We start from the raw sequence: 19326 nt of genomic DNA, 5'->3' as shown, positions 1-19326 counted from the left end.
AAAGTGATAATGTGAGGAAAAAATGGATTGAATGTGAATTTTGAAATACTGAGCAGAGCTAATTCTTCCTATTCGGAAACTCTGCAGAGATGTTTTGATACGCAAAAGCTCTCTGCCTGTGGTGGGCAGAAGCTTTCACTAAAGGCCCATCAAGTACCGCATGTGGTTGCATTGGGAAAATCTTTCGACTAAGACGCTGGCCTGGGAATTAGAAACTCTTAGTTCGCTTCTGGCTTTGCCACAGGTTCTGGTGGGACTCTGAATAAAACATTTTATTTCTCTGTATTCGATTTTGTTCTATGGCATATGGGAGATTATATTTCCTTCTGCCAATATTCGTCTTTTCAGAGAATCTCTGAAGTGTTTCTGGTATTTTAATATATACATGTGTAGCACCTGGCTGGGGTTGCAGCTTGCAAAACTGCTGTCGCATTAACAGCCACAGTAATCCACATTATAAAATTGAAATTCACCCTTTAACAGGACCATGGCAACATAAATTGCAGCCAGACATTTTGTTCCAGCAAAGCTAGGTAGAAAGATATCACCTCTTCTTTGCCTTCATCCCATAATGGAGAATACTGTTCCCTTGGATGCCAGCTGTGCGCTTCGTATTCCCACACCTGTCAGGACGGTGTGGGGTTGGAACCGCCATTACTGAAAGGGTTCAAAGCAGGCTGCATCCTTTCGAATCGCCCGCGTAACGGGGCGTCTGTGGGAGCAGCTCAGCGGGGTGAGCGCAGGCAGCGATGTCTCTGCGGCCGGCGGAGGGTTGGGGCGGAAGGAAACAGCCAGGCCTGGCACAGCAGCCCGCGGGGAAGCTCTTCGCCCCCCGCCCGAGCCGAGCAAGCCCCGCAACCTGCCGCGGGGGCTCAGCAGCGGGCTGCGTGCTGCCGCAAAGCCCGTTGTGCTGCGGCGTGGCGGGGGCTCGACTCGCTCTTAGAGGAGCAGCGTCCCTCGTGCGGTGCCACGGTGCTCAGCATCGCGCGGTCCTGGCACGAGGGCTGTGGCCCGAGGTAGTCAGCCGAAGGCAGCGGCCAAGAGTGGCACGGGAGGACGGAGTTGTTGCCATCGCCCGACGAAACAGCCGATAGGGCTGTAATTCCTCAGCGAATGCAAGCGGTCACACCAGCAGAGCATGTAAACACTGATTCAGGGCAACAAGGCAGGGTTTTGATACAGTGGACACTGCTGCTAGAGCTGGTGGAGAAATCCCGGAGGGCCTGGGCTGCAGTTATTGCTTTTGTCCTCATCTGTGTAGAGAGATTACCCTGCCTGTGACAGCCTGGCTCTGAGAGAAGATGGAAAGAGATTGTTTAGAGGTAACAGGATGGACAAGTAGATTGTGGTCCGTGTTACTCACAGCGAAGATGTTCCAGGGCAAAATTAAATGAACTGAAAGTCCAGAAAAGTGCCTTCATAAAAATGATGTAGAGCTATATTTTTTTTCGTATTCGTGTACAGATGATAGGCAAAGCAGTGCAGCCCCAGTAATTGCTTTTTACTATCCTTTCTATTTTACTAAAATAGGTTTTTTAAGAGAGGATTGTCTCGGGGTTGAAAAAGAAGAATAGGAAAAATTCTTTATTATTTCTTTGGCTGCCCAAAATGTTTACAACAAAGGCTCCACAAATAAATAGTCAGATAAAATCCAGAACTCTGTAAATGAGTACTTATGACCCAGCAGGGATAAAACACATCAGCCGTGTGATAAAAGACGTACTTAATCTTTTGGCACTGTCTCTTTCAGTTCTTGAAAATTCAGGCTTTAATGAAGCAAAGTAGTATTTAATGACTTCTCCTGTTCTCCAGAAATCAAAAATTATTGGTTTAACAGAGGTGTGGGGCTTTTTTTCTCATTTTTTTGTTTTGTCTTAAGCTGTAGTTGAAATTGGAATAAAACTATAGCAGCTGTCCAGGAACATAAACTGCTATAGGTCATTAAGTAAACTATATTTATTCTAACACAGTGTTTTTCTGGCCATATCTAATATCCTTTTGTGTTCAGCTTTGTACTGCCGCCTGTATTTGACTGTGTTATATAAAACTAGCTCTGGCTTGCTCGGTTAGATACCACTCAAGCAGTGCCATGCTTGTGAGTGCGTATTTGTGCTGCTCTAAGAATAATCCTTTTTAAAGTTTAGCGCTGTGTAGAATACACAGGGACAAATTCTTTGCAGGGCCAGGGAAGGGTGAACAGGGATAGGACTGAGGGATGTTCATGCTCTCCTGACTGCCTGTGGGGAGTTTGGGCAAGGTACAGAGTTTTTCCGGCTCTTCCAGCCAGGCTACAAAGCTCTTGGAGACGATGAAATTTTGTAAGAACGGAGTCATCAAGAGCTGGCGTGATTAACCTCCATTTCCAGTTCCTGACTTACAAAATTGGGATGCCGTTCTCCCTGCCTGCAGTGGGTGGCTGTAAATCACTCTCAGGTGTCGGGATGAAAGTCCCTGTGTAAAAGCAAGGAATGGGATATGCAACATTTCTAACCTGTGCTAAGCTCCGTTGTGTGGTTGAAATCCAGCTGACCGCTGTGTGTGTCCAAGGGCTGGGACAGAGCTTCTGCCGATGACCTGGCTGCTAGATGTCACCATGTGGTCTGCCACGGGGGCAGTCTGACCCAGAAGGTGAGTTTGAGTGAAATGCTTTCAGCTGTAGATTACTTGTCTGTTAGGTTTAGCAGGAAGTGGCAAGTCCAAGGTGGAGAACGTGGATTTGGTTCAAAGCATGGGCTTTCTCATACCTCAATTATTTTCAAGACCATCTCTGATTTGAAGACTTTCTAAATATCTGCTCAGAGCAGAAGTTTGGTGTGAAGGTTCCCAGTGCAAGGCTTGAGAATTATGGCTAATGACTTAATTAAAGAAGTTATAAAAATAGCAAAGAGTAAATGTTTTCTTTCTAATCAAATAGTAGTTTCTTATTCCGTAATGGGACAGTGATTTTCCAAATAACTTTTTGAAAAAAATATTAAAAGTGTTCTGTATGTGAAGTCATCTGTTGAGAGAAGGCAAATCCATGAAACTATTTTTGAAAATGACACATTCTTCACAAAAATATCATATTTTCCATTTTTGTTGAAACCAAATATTTTGCTTGACCTGAAATGAACTTTCTTTCTGTGTTTTAAGTTCCTAAATGCCTTGAAATGCCAAGTACATTTTTGGTTCAATTTGAAATTATATCTGTATCTATATATATGTATTTAACTTTTAGAAATCTCTTGCAAACAAAAAATGTCCCTTATTTGCTCAGCACTTTAATAACATAGGACACTATCTTCCCAATAAACCGAAGCTAATATTTACAGTGTTCAATTCTGAGGACATTTTTAACTCTTGAGAAGAATACTGCCAAATATGCATGTGTTTTTCCACATTCTTATGCTACGTGAAATGTGTCCTATTTAGCTTAGGAAAAAAAAACATGCCTAATGAACGCTTTTATATGTCACTATCAATACGTTTCTGTTGGTGATATTATACAAAAGAACCAAAAAGAACAAGACTAAACAAAAAATAATCCTTCAAACGGAAGAGTTTGTGAACTAAAGCAAGCCTTAGTCTAAATCTCTGTAACTGCGAATGTAACCAGCCCCGAAGAACTCAAATGAGAAGAGCCACTACAAACTTCTGTCCGGTGATACACTGAAGTTCAAATTTCCCTGGAGATGCAACAAATAAAGCTACAAATGTGCCAGCCTGCTTTGCAGCTGTAGGGTTTGGAGAGCCTCTAGGGAATTGCCTAGCAAAAGCACAAACAGCTTTGTTCTTCTTTTGCATCTTACCCAAATCTCATCCCCTCACCAGCTCCTTAGGTGATGAGTTAGGCTGTCTGTTCACATGAAATAGCCTAGTTAGTTAGTCAGGCACTTCACAGCCTGTGAATAATGTTGTTACCTGTCCGTTAATAGCAGCAGTGGAGCATTTAAGTGGAGTGAATGAGCAGGACATAATAGCAGTATCTGCTGTTGAAGTTCCTTTTTGCTGCCTTTTTCCCTTTCCTGCACGGTGTCCAGCAGTTATTCCGGGTGTGCACTGACCTTTAGTCAGGCCAGTGAGGTCAGGAAGTGTGGTGAAATCTGGGTTTTCAGCATTTTTCTTCAAGTTCTACCTGCTGCACAGGTAGCTGCCAGGGTGGCTGTGCCTACCTGAAAGGTTGGTGTAAATCAGTAGCATGGTTTTCAGCCTTCAAAGGCGTGATTCAGTGTCAGGGTCAGCCTGGGTCAGTTCTCACTTTTGTACATTTATGAGTACCTTTGTGCCTCTTCAGGCAACTTCCTGCCATGCTGGGAGGTTTGTGTCTTCCCCAGGAAGACTCTCGTAAGCCTGGGTTTGTCAGTTAGGTAAATAAGCCTACCCAGTGGAAGTCATGCTCGCTTGCATCCATCTCTTACATCTATTAAGGATCTGGCACTTACCTGTGTGAAACAGGACTGAGTGCAATAATCATTTATTAATTTGGGAAGCACTTGTCTCTTCCAGTCAGATGATTTTGTCTGGTAAAAGCAGATGACTTTTCTAATATGAATTACAGATTTAGTTTGCTGAGCTGATTTGGGATGGGTGTGTGGGAGAGGATGTCTCGAACTGCAGCTATGATTTGCTATGACTTCTGCTAGCCAATTCTTTTTTCTGTGCTCACTTCTGATGGTTTAACTCCCAGTGAGCAGTTTGCAGAGTACATTATACCTCCTGCTTGTGTTCTGCTATAAAAGTACAAGAGTGAATGCTCTAATGTACTGTGACCAGGCTGGTTGTTTTCTGTACATACAAGAGATGGGTTCACATTATTTCTTGCAGCTGCATCATCTGTGTTGCACACTAAAGTACTAAGACTTAGTGAGATCTGTAGAACAATTAAGAATGAGCAATCAGGTGTATCTCCTGGATGATAATATTCATAGTTCTCATACGTGTGCTCCCTTGGGAAGGTCAGAGAGCAGGAACAAGGAAGGAGTAAATGCTCTGAAAAACAAGAATGCCCTCCGCACCATCAGTATGTCTGCAGATCACATCTGCCAGACTTGAATTTAAACAGTACGTTACCAAGAGATGGGAACTAGGCCAGCTCCCCGATTGCTGAAAATCCAGCATCAGAACTTGGTGAATTGCTTTTGCCCAGTTCTGCCATTTTTCTTCCAGCTACTTTTTCCTTTCCTTTTTCCTTGTTGGCACTGCACTGCTGAAAGTGATGTAGAAGAGCTGTGGGGAACTCACACCTCGAATCTCCTGGAGCTCTTTCAGCCATCCTAAATGAGCAGCTCGGCTGGCTACACACATCTGCTAGTTGGATATGTCAGGTGCCTGCACCTGAACAAATCCGCCCTTTTGTCTGCCATCCACCAAGGGGCCAGCTGCAAAAGTGCCTTGGGTACGACACCTTGTCCAGGGCTGCTGAGCTGTGTGACTTTCTGGCAGTATTATTTTATGCCCTTTAGTAACACTGAATCATTGTGATTTCTCATAGCTACATTCAAAGCTGAGTTCAAGCTGAGACCCCAGATGTTTTCATGGTCTAAAATATTAGTAATTAATCTGAGTTTGTAGTGTTTCTGCATTAGAGGAGGCTTTTACTTTAATAGCCTTTGTTTGAATGTATTATTCTAAGTAGATCAGCATGCTAAAATTTGCATTATAAAAGATTGTTTTGGAACAAAGCAGGATCTAATGAGCATATAGTAAATCCCTTGGCTCTGCAGTGGAGTCACAATAAGCATAATAGGTCTCACTGAATGAATCCCTAGCAGCCTAAAAGCTTTTTTCTTTAAAATAAAATAGCAACCCTGCAGGATTTAGCGCAGACGATATGCAAAGATCATTTAAGGGACTGTTGTAGAAAGAGAAGACAAATGACGACTCCACTTAGGTTCCTTTGAAAGGACCCTTTGTGATCACCTCATTAGACAGTCTGTTTCAATATTTTTTTACTTCAAGAATGACTTTATTGTAATGGAAGCATCAATAAATTCCACTCTCTTTCCTCCCCCCCCATCCCTGTGGTCTCAGCTAAAATGCCGGGAAGCATTTTGTCATTTCCCAGACTTCTTACTGGAGGTGGAATATGCGGTAAGTGTTACTCCTTTAGCAAGGGTGAAGGTGTGAACTAATTGTATTACAAAAGAAAGCTGAGAATTTACTCTGGAATAAAAGGTGAACAACAACAACTTTGTCTTTTCCTTTCGGCTGGGGTTAGCTGGGGTGACGATGGAAGAGAGATGCTGTTAGAGGTTCTGGCTAGTTCTAGGCTAATACATTTGTCTGCCTCTCGGAAGAGGTGCTCTTTGAATTACACTCTTGCTGTCTGCTCTTTCTGCAAGGATAGAAGTGGTTTATCTCCCCGACATAGTAGGATAGATGCCCAAAATTCACCTCATTTGCCATTTTGAAGAAAGCTAATTGAAATGGGATCGTTGAGGTGGAATTGAGCTGCCACATGCACTGATATGACTGACTCCAAACTTATAGATTTTTCTCTTCTTTTCTCCTTGAGTTCAAAAGGTTTAAATTTGAAATCTGATGTTACAGATAGACTAACCCCAGAAGTTTCTGATGTGGGCTTTTTTTAATTCTAGGACCTGGATTTGACATAGGTTAACTTGGTTGACATAGTTAACTTTTAACTTGGTTCTAAACTAGAGGTCTGATTTCCTCTCTAGTTCAGTCAGAGGAAATAATCTCTGTTCACCTGAAATACTAAATTAGAATGGGAAGGGGACTGAAACATAATACAACTCTTCCCCTCAAAAGACCAAAGGCTGGATCCAGTCCCCATTTGACTACAGATACAAAGCCCAAACCTGAACCTAAACTAGATGCATACAAAACATTTCCTCAATACAACCCAAATCTAAATATGACATCTATGGCATGAGCTCTGTCTCAGAGATGTGTTTAATCTCATTATGTTACGGGATTTAACCAAGGTTGGTCCTTCTCACTCACCTTTTCTTTTCCCACTGGGGCGATGAGCTTCCTGAAGGAAGGCAGATTTTTGAGGGAGCTCTTACTAGCAGTGCATGTACACTGCAAGCCTTGGCTAGGGCATGGGTCAGATTCACACGTGTCATCTGTGCGCTGCTGCATTAACTGAAGGTCTACTTTTCTCAGCATGGAGTCTTGTAAACCTCAGTGTAATGAAACTACTAATGGCTCAAAGATACACAATGACTAAGTTTCAGTCACTGTTTTTAGATAGGACTTTCCAATAGGAGATCAAAGGTTTAGAAAGCTGTTTTACAAGTATGATCATGGTTAATAGACTGAATTCCTCTGGTGTTTTTTTAAGGCAGTGATGGAACAGCAGACTGATTGAGGACTGTGCTGATTTTGATATATATTAGTGGCAATGTAGAAAGTGATGATGAATGTGGTTAGTGCAGTGATTTTATAAGCAATGTTTTCTAGAAAGTGCCTCTGATCTCTGTGTTAGTTTTATACTCTGCAAGAGTTTTAGTCATCATGGACATAACTTGCAAGTGCCCAACATGTCAACCCCTGCCCCTAGCAGGGGTAACCAAGGTCAGCCTGCTCCTGGGGCTGCTGGCCGTGCTTCAGCCCAGCTTGGGCTGCTGTGGTACTCAGCTGATCCAACCTGGAGTTCCCTCTGAGCAGCGCCCGAGTGAGCCCTGCATTGTGGCACTTTGTGCACTGGTTCCTGCGTTTCATAAAAAGCTTCTAACTTGACTAGTCAGCGTTTTGTGAGGGTTTGGTGCAGATTAGTAAAGCGTAGAGTCTGGCAGAACAGGTATTTCTTGAGGATTGAAGTGCTGCAGGAGCTCAGCTACAGATTTTCTGGTGTAAGCTTAATGTACAGATAGCTTTATCCCTTGCTGAGATCTGAATTTAGAGGGAGATTTTCTCTGGTCTTTTGGGATAAGTGAGAAGAAACAACCTAAAGCAATCACATGAATGAGAAGTGAAGAACAAGGATGACTGGCTGATCTTTAATGCCATTTCATGTGTCCCATGTGGATTGTATTTTTCCAAGGCCTATTTGTTGAATTTTAACAGTTATAGTACAAACAGTGTCTGCAGCGACAGATGTGCAAAAGCGACTGACAGTGGTTCTACTGATTTGGGAAAAAGTGAGTAAATTTGTGAAAAGACAGAAAATTATTCTCATCGAATGTGTTCTTAAAGCATATGTTACAAGTAGCATCTGCCAAGGACAGTTACCTAACTAAATTAGAGATATTAAATTGCATTTACATTATGCAAGGGAAAATGTTTAGGGCCTGCAAAAAACAGCATATTGGTACTAGACTAGGAAGAGACATCTGCAGCCTCCTTCAGACTTGAGGAGAATTGGGAGGAAGCAGAGTTATTAACTGTAGTCTACGAAGTTTAAGGGCATGTCTCAAAGCGATATATTTTCTGTGCATGTCATTTGCATGATGGGAGCTGTTAACTCCTCCTGGAGTGTTTGGAGGCTGCCAACATTCATACATTTTTCTAAGAAAAACAAGTCTCTGAAAATTAAAAATTTGCCCTTGGACAAGCTGTTCACATCCCTCAACTCTTCCTCTCCCCTCACACCCTACTGTCATTTCCAAGCAGTTGCATTACAGAGATTGAGGGTAGCTAAACCACGCATACCCAGGCTTTGGGCCAGCAGCATCTCTCATGCCGAGCTCCTGAAGTGCTGGCAGAGGCCAAAGCCCTCTGCAGAGGAGAGAGCCCATGTCCCATGGGGACGCAGTGCCGCAGCTGGAGCCGTCGGCGTCAGGGGGCCAGGCAAAATTGGAAAATTCCTTGCTATGGCCCTTCATGTGCACCTAGTTGTGCAGCATCAGTCTGGTGTAGCTTCTGTAAAGATTTTCCGGTGTCTGTCCCCACCCGAAGCTGGTGCAGAGAGGCTGCAGTTTCTTCGTGGGCGGGAATTCTCATTCCTCAGTTTCCTCCCTAGATGTGCTTGTGTCAAAAGCATAGTATCCTTTGTAAAATTGTACAAAATATGGGTTTATGGAGATTGGATTAGCAGTTTTAAGTATATGGGGCATTTTTAGTATCACTTTAAATCCTATATTTTCCCTCCCATAGCAGCCAGTCTGTTAATTTATCTGATTTATTGCTTTACTCATAAAGTTTATCGCTACAGCAAGATAGCAATTGCTGAGTGCAATTTTCTCTAGAACATGTTTCAATTTCTTCGTTCTTATCTATTTTCTTCTGTAAGAGGGTTAACAGAGAGGTTTTTTCTTCTTGTTTTTGTCACATCTGAGATCTCAGCTGGTTTGAGGTTCTGTGTAATCCTTAAGGAATATGTGAAGGACAACCTCTAAATTTGTTGCTGAAGAGCCACTGTAGAAGTTTCAAAAAAAAAAAAAAAAAAAAAAGGGAAAAAGGTGCATCACTTGAGTGTCTCATTGAAAGAGCATGGCAGTCCCATTGCCTTTTTCCTCACAAAGCAATTCATCTGTAAATATTAGAAAAGCCTGAGGGAACAAAACTAAGAGGTCAAATCCCAATCAATTCTAACAAGTTTTAAAGGCTAGTCAAGTATCTATGAAATGGATTTTTGACTTTCTTACGAAGAAAAAGTTTCATTTTTGAATCCACCATGAAGCCTCACATTAGATGACTCTGCAAGAGGATCTAATAGCACGCCCTTGAAACCTCTCGGGAGAATTTCAGAAGCAGCAGCCAGCTTCAAGTTACTCAGCATTTGGGCAACTGACGTAAAAATAATAATAGTAAAGAAAAAAATACTAGCACCAAAGACACAGTAGTGATTCATGTGACGGGATGTCTGCGCTATCCTCTGTTCCTGTGCAACTCTGTGCAAGTTACGCTCGTGCTGTAGAAGTTGCAAGGGCGAGGAGAGCTCCGTGGGAAAGGCCCTCTGCCCGGGTGGCAGCCTGCAGTGATGCTGCACGTTCTCAGCTGCGCAGGCTGGAGGTGCTGCTCTCGGCTCGGTACTCGCAGAGGCAGGTTGTCCTGGCGGCGCAGAGGCTCTCGTGCAGGAGCTTTGGTCACACTCCCTCTGTGTTTCCTATTAGCAGTTTATCTGCTAACTGCTCTTAGCAGGAGTTGAAATAGTGAAGGGAGCAGTCAAGTGAGAATCTGTTTGGGTCCTTTAATTTGCAGGCGTTTGGAGAGAAGTTTGTCTGGTAATCTCGGACAAAACACAATTTTTGGATCTTCAGTTGCTGTCTTTTTTTCTTTCTTTCTTTCTTTTTTTTTTTTTTTTTTTTTTTTTTTTTGTAGCTGGAAGTCTCTCTTAAGGTTTGTCCCAGTATGGAAAAATTTTGCCTTGTAAGTGCACCATTAAATTAGCACTGCCTATTTTGAGAGCTGAAAGTTGGGACTTCTTAAAACCATCATTATGGTTGCCTTTAAAGATGATCATAAAAATGTAGTCCATGAACAAAAGGAGATCGTGTGATTAATTTGTCCATTTGATGTGTTTGATTAGGGCAGCTCCCTAGTTTCAAATGGCTTTCTACATGAAGTAAAAAAACAGGTAGAGAGGGCATTTTATCTAGCACAGCTACTTAAATCGGTGACTCTGTAGTCAGCACTGAAAGGAGGGAAGAATATTCAAATAACCATTAAACTCCATTAGAAAAAGGAAAATGTCAGAGTAAAAAACATCGTTTTGAAATACCGGTTTTCAGCAAACTGTGGAAACAGTATCAGAGATTCAGCAATCCTAAGTGTGCTATATTCGTGGTAATTTTTTTGTTTTGGGTGCGGGCATCAGAAGAGTTACTGCACTCGTTTAGGACTGGAGGGTCACCAGAGAGCTCCTGTGTTTCAGGTAGAAAACTCTTACTGTCATGTTTCCAGCTTATTCTGAGGAATCCCTTCTGACTATGACCTTGTTGGTCCATGACTGACTAGAAGGGGGCAAAAACTGTAGTATCATCTCCCTATGCCTGTTTTTAATGTTCAAAGATACCTTTCTGTTTGTCTTCGCCAAAGTAAGCATTTTCTTGTAGCTTTGCTGCACACATGAATATTGTGTTTTACCCAGTGTTGTCAAAGGAGATGAGAAAGGCCCAGTTATACATGTGGTTGCAAATTTACTACCTGGGCTGTGTGTCTTCCAGTCTTTCGGGTATTTCAGCTTTTGCTAGAAAGTATGTAGGCTTTTCTCACCTTGAGGAACAACAATTTAATGACTCTGTCAGACGTCCTCATTTGGATGGCCTGTTGCAGTGATTTAAGGTGTCTCTCTCCATGCCATTGCTCTCTGAGAAGGGATGTGAGGCTGCTGCCCTGCCTTAGATTTGATGGGCAAATTCTTTAGGCTTTTCCAGCTAATAAATAAAAACAAAATACTTTTGTGGCTGTGTTTTGACAGAATTTCCAAATCACTATAAATACATTTCTTTAATATTGTAAAAACATTGTGTTTTGCTATTTTTGTAACAAAAGCTTGGCTTTTCCATTCAAGCTGACCGTTCAGTTAAAAATGTGTTTATATTAAGAAAGCTGTTAATACGGACCAAAAAAAATTCTCAAAATGATTGTTGGTTCAATTTAAGGAGAGCATTCTGGGGGGAGTGAGGCTGGTGGCAAGGGACCTGTGTATCAACTGATGGAAACATTTAAGATTTGTATTATTCTTGACAAGTTAGATTAGAAAAATTTCCGGAATACTGGAAAATTCTTTCATGGTAGGAAAATAATTTCTGATCCAGCCATAGATGTGTGGGGGAAGTCTAGAAGACATCCACTGGAGACATATACTAAGCCCGATTAAAAAACGAGCTCACACTTTCCAAATCGCCTAAATGGTGTTCAACGAACAAAAGGATTAAGTCATTTCTACAGCCTAAGTAACTGCAAAAATATGAGAAGTTGTTTTTTAACAAAAACACTAACTCAATTTTCAATTTCCTCCAATTGTTTCCAGGCTGCTTCTGTTTAGCTTTTTACTGTGATAGGCTCCCCTTGGTGAACAATCTGGGGACTTTGTATTTCTGTTGTCTTCCTGAATTTCTTTCAAAATAGTTTTGAAAAACTGAGTTCGAAGCCTCAGGTAGGAAACACTAGTTCTTTGATAGGCTTTACTTTGAAAATTGGAGAAAAATTGATATTGCAGACTTCTAAGAATTCCTGTGCTTGGATATCATAAAACAGGTGGAGCTGATATCTCCTCCAAACCATCTGCTAGCGTCAGGTGCTGTGTGGAAAAGAAAGTCTGAAACCTGAAAGGCTATGTAGAGTTGCTCAGGTGAAGTTCAGAACTGCTTTATAAAACATCAGAGTCTAGTTCTAGCTTACAGACGTAGTTTTAAGATGCGCTGAACATCGACCTCTGCACTGGGCTGCCTCTGGCAGAAACCATTGCAGAAATGCAGAGTACTGCGCTCAGCTGGGCAAGCTAGAAAAGCGGGGATCCTGTTGCCACATGCTGTGAAGCTGATTCTCCCCGCTTGGTTACTGACAGAAGATGTAGAGTCATTTTTCCTTTCAGCAAAGGACCACTGAAAGTGCCATGAGCTCCTGGAAACAGATACAATGGGCTCAATGTCTCCGATTATTGCAAATTTTAGTAATTCCTTAATTTTCCACAATACATATATAAGGGAAAATATAAAGCCGTGTTATAACCACAGCGACTAACCAAGGGGAATGTCAGGAGTGCAGAGGGATGATGAATCAGTGGGTATTTGTATGTCAGTTAGTGGGAAAAGGAAGATGGCAGAATGGAGCCAAAGGGTTAAGGTGTGAAGGCAGAAGGCTCTGCAACCGCCTGACACCCCTCCAACAGCGCAGAGCGCGGGGAAGGTCATGTCTTAATGCTCGTGGTGATATTACTGGTTTCTGCTAATTCCTTTCCAAATTTAACAACTCTGTTAACAAAAGCAATTTCTCTAAATTTTAGAAGAAAACTAAGAGGGAAAGGAGAGAAGGAAAATAGGAGTGAAAAATGAAGGGCACTTTGGACTGTACGAGGACACCAAAGATGAATCAGGTCTAATCTTACCTCTTACCCCTAGACTGGTCTAACCCCAGGTCTCTTTCAGAAAAGTGAGGTAATTTTTACTCAGTTAGTTTTAAAGGAGATGGGGACCAGTGTGTGGAAATTGCCTGGTTGTCACTTTATGTTTCATCTGGAATCTTTGAATATTTGGACTGATCGACAGAACTGGTGTGTCCATTAAGGGATGCTGTGAAATTCTTAACAAATGGCAGTTATTTGGAAGAAAATCCTCCATGCAATTAGGTCCTCTTTCTACCAGAAAGCATTCTGGATTCCTCTGCTCTCCAGTTGCTTGAAAGGAAGTTGCATTTGATAGGAAAAAAACAGCTGAATGAGAGTCTGAAGCATTTATTTTTCTTCCTTGCTGAGCAGCGAAGTATTTAAACTGCAAAATTCATAGCAGGGTACAAAGTTCTTAAGGACCATGATCTTTCTTTCCAGTCTAAGTTTTGTAAGTTAAGAGAGTTAACTTTCTCCTCAACTGTGCATTCATACCAATGCAGTTTTAATTTTTACCCATTGGTTTGGTTTTTGCTGAGATCATATGTGCCAAATTAAATAACTCCATTCATTAGGCTCTGCAGTACAAAATAATGTCAAATATAACACTTCTAAAGCTGTCTTCTAAAAAGCGTCATAAGAAGGCTACAAAATATTGTAATTTCATTGCTTTTTGGAAGCAACATGAATCATTTCACTCGCTGTTTTTTTTCTGTTGAAGACCAGAGGGCTGAATGTAACATAGAGTGCTTTTCAATTTATAGAGGACTAAATCCCTGGAGCATAGAGAACCCTCCTGTAATTGGTGCAAGAGCCCTGAACAGTGCAATTACCCTGTTGCAAATGGCTCACTTGAGTATTAAATCCCATGATGTTCTTGAGCTCCTACATTCACACAGCAGGGCATGACAGTATTGGAAATAGGTCTGCCCTGCCGAGTTGGAGACTGCATCAACAATGTTCTCACTATGCATTGCCATAACCTCAGAATTGATTAGCCCAGCAGTCCAGCCAGCTCTTCATCCTGCTGCAGCAGTGACCAGTGCTCTCATTTGACTTCTTTAGATGAAAACTTGTTTTGTGACCAAAAGAGCCAACCAAGGGTTTTGATGGACTTTAGCAGTTTACTTTGTCTCTCCTCCTTTCTTCATTCCCACAATGTCTGAGTTTTGGTCAAAAGGATTCTTTCTGAAACTGTTTTGTTTTTAAGATATTGCTAATTCATCCAAAGTACTTTTTTGAAAGAAGAATTGGCTGACAGGTTTTTTAGGAGTTTTGGGGGATTTTTTAGGAAACCAATATTCTAAAAAATCCCTCAGAAATGATAGATTTTGTCAATTCTTTCTTGTAACCATTGATTTAAAGAAAGATTGAAAACATCATTCAACAAGTAATTATTGAAAAATGTACTTCCTCAAAAGTTTTGTTTTTTACTTTACAATAATTAAAGCATAGAGATTTATTAGCTCGTGAATCATGTACCGTATCTTCAAATTCGGATAACTGCAGTGATGCATGGCATAGGTCTTGGTAAACAAGACACCATCTTGCCTCAGTTTGGCTTTGACGAATAGCCTCTGCTGGCTGATTGACTGTTGTGTGATATACAGTGAATACTTTTTATCATAGGACAGCCATACCTCAGATGTACAGGAATAGCTAACAATTAGCACCGGCAAATCATTGTAGCACAAATCACAAACATTATCAGTCAGTGTGTAATTTATCCCTGATGTGGGTACTTGTTCTTAATACTTAATATGTCTGTTTATAGAAAAGTTGATTGAGATAATTAGCGGAAAAAAATGCTAAGGTAACACAGCTATGTTACATTTATATTGCTATCAGTCTTGTTTATAGCAGTCTAAAGAGCAATACTGAAATTAGAAATTAGCTACAATTAGCAAATAAATTGAGTGTCTCTTGGAATTACTTGATCATGTCTTAAAACACTGCACAGTGGGACACTCAGAGAGGCAAAGCAGAGTTCCTGGGCCATGGCAGCTGCTGAGTCGAGGAGCACACGAAGCAGAAGCCTCCTCGTTTCTCTGCTGCTCCTGCCGCTTGTCCTCCGGAGCTACTCCTGAGCCCTGCCTGGGGCAGTTTGAGCCTTTATCTGCCTATCCTCGACGCTGCCTGCATGGTCGCCCCAGGCGCTGCCCTACAACACAGGCTGGTGGGGCAGATGCTGTGATGCTGGCGAGAGTTTGGTATGGGGTCGTGCTTCTCCCTGGGACACAGAAGGCTGAGCCTGCTCATCGATGTGTGGCTGGGGCAAGGGTGGCTCGGCAAGAGCCCGCTTCTCGGGCAGGCACTTTTGTTGCTGGTCCTTCACTGCAAGAGGAATAACTCATGTCAGAAATCTGGTGTTGTCTCGGATGATGAGCCATAGGTACAAAAGTTCTTTTCCACAGATTGCGGGAGACGTGTCAGTTTTGAGGGATTTAAGCATCATTTTATGCTTGTAGTAGATACCTGGCCCTCTCACCACTAATCTGGTAGGAAGTCTGGAGCGCTAATGCATCACTGTCTTTCCATAGATGGTTTTGTTGCAAGAATAGTAAGTTGAAGGCCAGACTTTTAAAAGAACTTGGGTATCCATAAACTCAATTGGTAAAAACTCTTTCCTTTTTGTACTTTTTGTACTTCATTAAAATTATATTAATCTCCATTAAAAATAGGAGGAATAGGCTCAATGGTCTCAAAGAAGATGCATGTTTTGACTTTTCCCATCAATAAACTCAGTAGGGAAAGCTCAGGTCTGCATTACTGGTGTCAGGGGCATCAGACTAAGACTTCTTGGCAGCTGTGGAAATGAGATCCTGTTTGTCTTTGAGTTGAGTATTGCTCTGAGAATTAGTGGGCCTGAATTCTCAGAATTCAAAACCACTCAGGAGATGTGGGTTTGAATCGTCCCTAGCTTTACTTCCCATAGTAAGGTGCTTTAAGAATTTTGCTTGATAAATTGCTATATAAATGCATTGCAGTTATTTTTCTTACATAATTTCATGATTAGATGCGGAAAGAAATGGGCTATTAAATACAGTTAAAATGGATTATTAAATACATAATGGAGATGAAAAGAGGAGGAGAATCCACCAGTTTTGGGGGCAGCCACTGACTCACCTCTCATCTGCTTTGTGCAGTAAAATCTCATCCTTTCATCCTTCCTCATATTTTAGAGTCTTCCTGTAATTAAGGGTAGACAGGCAGTGCTTTTCTGAATTACCCATGTCTTTCTGTCTATGTAAGGGAAGGTGCTGGTAAACATCCCTGCTGCTTGATTCAGATACAAGACATAAGTCTTCACGTAAGTCTCACGTGACTGCTCTTAACTACTGAGTTCCTGGCCAGTTTTGGGTGCACATCCATGTTTTTCACTACTGAAACCATTTGATATTTGTTGGGCTGGAGAGGGAGAGGAGGAGAGCTTTGGTCTGTACTTAGCAGTGCAGTGAGGCAGGCTGGGGAACCAGCATCATGTCCACGCTCCATTGAACAGCCACTGATTTTTATGGAGTGAAACAGGAGAGACTGGAAGGTGAGCAGCAGTCTGGGAGACAGGTACCGGGGACTCGAGGAGTGGTAGCACAGCGGTGCTCACCCAGCTCTGCTGGGGTACCTGCCTGCTGCCTCACCCTGCACCACTGTATCTCGTGTCCCCTGGGAGCAGAAATCCCACCTTACCCCGGAAATGTCTCCTGTCTGCGTCCTGGGAAAGCCATACCCCCCACACCCGTGTGTCACCTGGGGTGAACGTGCATCTTCAGTGGAAGCAGAGTTTCCTTGACTGTTTCCTGGCTGTTTCTTTGCCTCAGAGCAGGTTTCTTCAGCACATTTTGTTGTCTTGAAGAACAAAAGTGGGGTGGGAGCAGAGGAAAGAAGTGGCTGGACGTCAGCATGCAGCAGTCTGGACTGGCAGTGAGGCAAATCCGCGCCGACTGCTGAGCCCCAAAGATCCACATCTGCCCTAAGGCAGCTGCTGCCGCCTTTTTATTTTTGTCCTGTTTTCTTCAAAGACGGGTGTCTGAATTCTCTGTGGATTTAATCTACGGAGAATTTATCACTGATAAATAACTATTTGTGTTGAATTTATAGATGAGCTAAACTGTTTCCTTAATGCTACAGTTTAGTAGCTTTTCCTTTTCAGGCTTGCATAAGCACTGGCATTTGAAGGAAATAAATCTGTTGCTCAGATAATGTATTTGCCCTTGGTACCAAAATGTATAAATAAAAATTACAAGGTCATTAACCATATCGAGAGAAAGAAAAATGTGCTGTGCGTTAAATAGCTGACTCCCAGGACAGGTTGGGCAAATAGCAGTATACCAAAGTGTACTGTTCATTTCCTCTTCTGAGTATGAAAATTAATTAATTCCTTTCTTTTTCATAGCACTTCCCCTTTGCACTGGAAACCCTCAGCATATGTCAGTCCAAATTTACGAACAGTGTGGTTTTCAGTGCATTTCATATATCAAATGCAAATTCCTGTGGCCAGTGATTTACTACAGAACTATTTGGAAGGCAACAAATAAATATTATCTAACAAAGTATTAAAAAAGGGGGGGGGATAGGATTTTATCTGCTGCTTCCAAAGCAATTCATCTTTGTCCTGGCAATGGCAGGTTATGCAGAATATTGCCTTGGTATTGTTGTGGGTACACCTTGCCTGAAAATGAGCTCCTACTCTCAGGAAAAGACAGTCTTGGAAAGCAATGGGTTATCACTTATATTTTAAAACCTTTTATTTATTTCAGCTAGACTATAATACCAGGAGCCTACCTGAGGGAACTGAAACACTTCAACTTCCCTGACCCTGCATGACTCCAGATCTCATTGATCCAGGGAGATAGCTCCTCTGTTTCCCACCGTGCAGTCCAGGCAGCTGATAATTAAGAAAAATTGGCACAGTTTGTGTAGCGTGGTGTCTGGAAAGGTTGAGTGGTACAGTCCCAACTCAGCCGCTTTTTTCTGTCCTTACCAACTCAGGGAATTTATTGCTTCTTGCATAACCCAACTTCAGCTGTTGGGTGCTCTGAATAGGTGCACCAAAGGAGTTTGCTCCTTTCTTCATTAATGGGCGGGTAGGTCCTGTGGTCATTAGCTGTGGAAGGAGAGCATGGGGAAGGTCTGCACTTTGCACGTTCTTCTTCAAAGCTGAGAGGCAACTGCCATATTTCTGTGCACATCATGAAACGTGTGAGCACTGCATAGGAGATTGGTTTGCTGGGTGCAAATTGCCAAGTACAGCAGCAACCACTGACGCTAAATGAATGCATGTTTTGCCTAATGGCCAGATTTGTAGATCACTGTGCTGAGACTGGTGTCCAAGTCTCCGGGAGGGTGTCCAAGGGAAGCCCTGTTCCAACCAGGTTCCAAAGCTGGTTCTAGTGTCTCATGGAAGAACTTGGGGCAAAGCCTGTTTATAAAAGGAGAATCTCTACGCTCAGCCTGGGGAGCCTGTAGGGGCCAGAATCGAAAAAGAAAGAAAGAAAAAAAAAAAAACAACAAAAAACTTGACTCTCACTCAAAATCTAAGAAGTTCCTATAACGAGAAAGTAAATGCATTTTCTGTGCTTGTTCCTTCTGTTTCCCAAAGGTAATGTTCAAATCCCTGAATAAAAGCTGTGGTGTGGAATAGGTCGTCTGAGATGTTTATGTACAGTAGATGCGTATCGTCAGATTTTTTTGACAAACAGTCATACTTAAACTAGTGAAAGCTTGTTAGCTGATGTGGAGATCTACCAGCAATCCCCAAGTATACAATAGCAAATGCAGCAAGTTTGATTTTATTGAAGCTTCTGTAACAAAGGCCAAATTATATTAGTCCCTATAGATCACCATCTTGTAACTTGTCTTCTGTTGATTCCAAGAACACTGACACTACGAGGAGGATAAGGGCAGACTCATATGTCTGCCACAGGCAGCGCTGCCACCTTGGCTGCTCTGGCAGTCAGGGCAGAGGGAGAGGGGTTTCAGCCTCCAAGTGTCTAAATCAGGTGATTGGGCTGAATCGTCCTGCAGTACTTTGGCCAGCCTCGAGAAAGCTCTACCTACAGCATCTGAAAAGAAGCATTCATATCACCTCAAAAGGAAAAAAAATATATTTTCCTTATTTTTCCTCAAAATCTCCCAGGTGTGGCAGTGTGGAGGAAGCATGGAGGTGTTGCCCTGTTCTCGCGTGGCACATATTGAACGCACAAAGAAACCCTACAACAACGACATTGATTACTATGCAAAGCGCAATGCTCTGCGGGCTGCTGAGGTCTGGATGGATGACTTCAAGTCGCATGTTTACATGGCCTGGAACATCCCAATGGCAGTAAGTGTGGACCACATTATCTCCTGAACAGAGGCAGAAAAATGCAGATAGCTGTTTCTAGTTAGTT

The 19326-nt window shown here is 42.3% G+C and overlaps 1 protein-coding gene across 1 annotated transcript in view; it reads left to right on the top strand.

Moving 5' to 3' along the window:
* The window catches only part of GALNT9 (polypeptide N-acetylgalactosaminyltransferase 9), a 152713-nt gene that overhangs the window by 117682 nt on the left and 15705 nt on the right, over positions 1–19326 (top strand). The window contains exon 7 of the mRNA XM_062590135.1: positions 19074–19259. Within this exon, the coding sequence (XP_062446119.1) occupies positions 19074–19259 (186 nt within the window). The remainder of the gene's footprint in view (positions 1–19073; positions 19260–19326) is intronic.

The sequence above is a fragment of the Rhea pennata genome, chromosome 17 (assembly GCF_028389875.1).
Source record: "Rhea pennata isolate bPtePen1 chromosome 17, bPtePen1.pri, whole genome shotgun sequence".
Lineage (NCBI taxonomy): Eukaryota > Metazoa > Chordata > Aves > Rheiformes > Rheidae > Rhea > Rhea pennata.
This window is presented reverse-complemented; position numbering and strand designations above follow the sequence as displayed.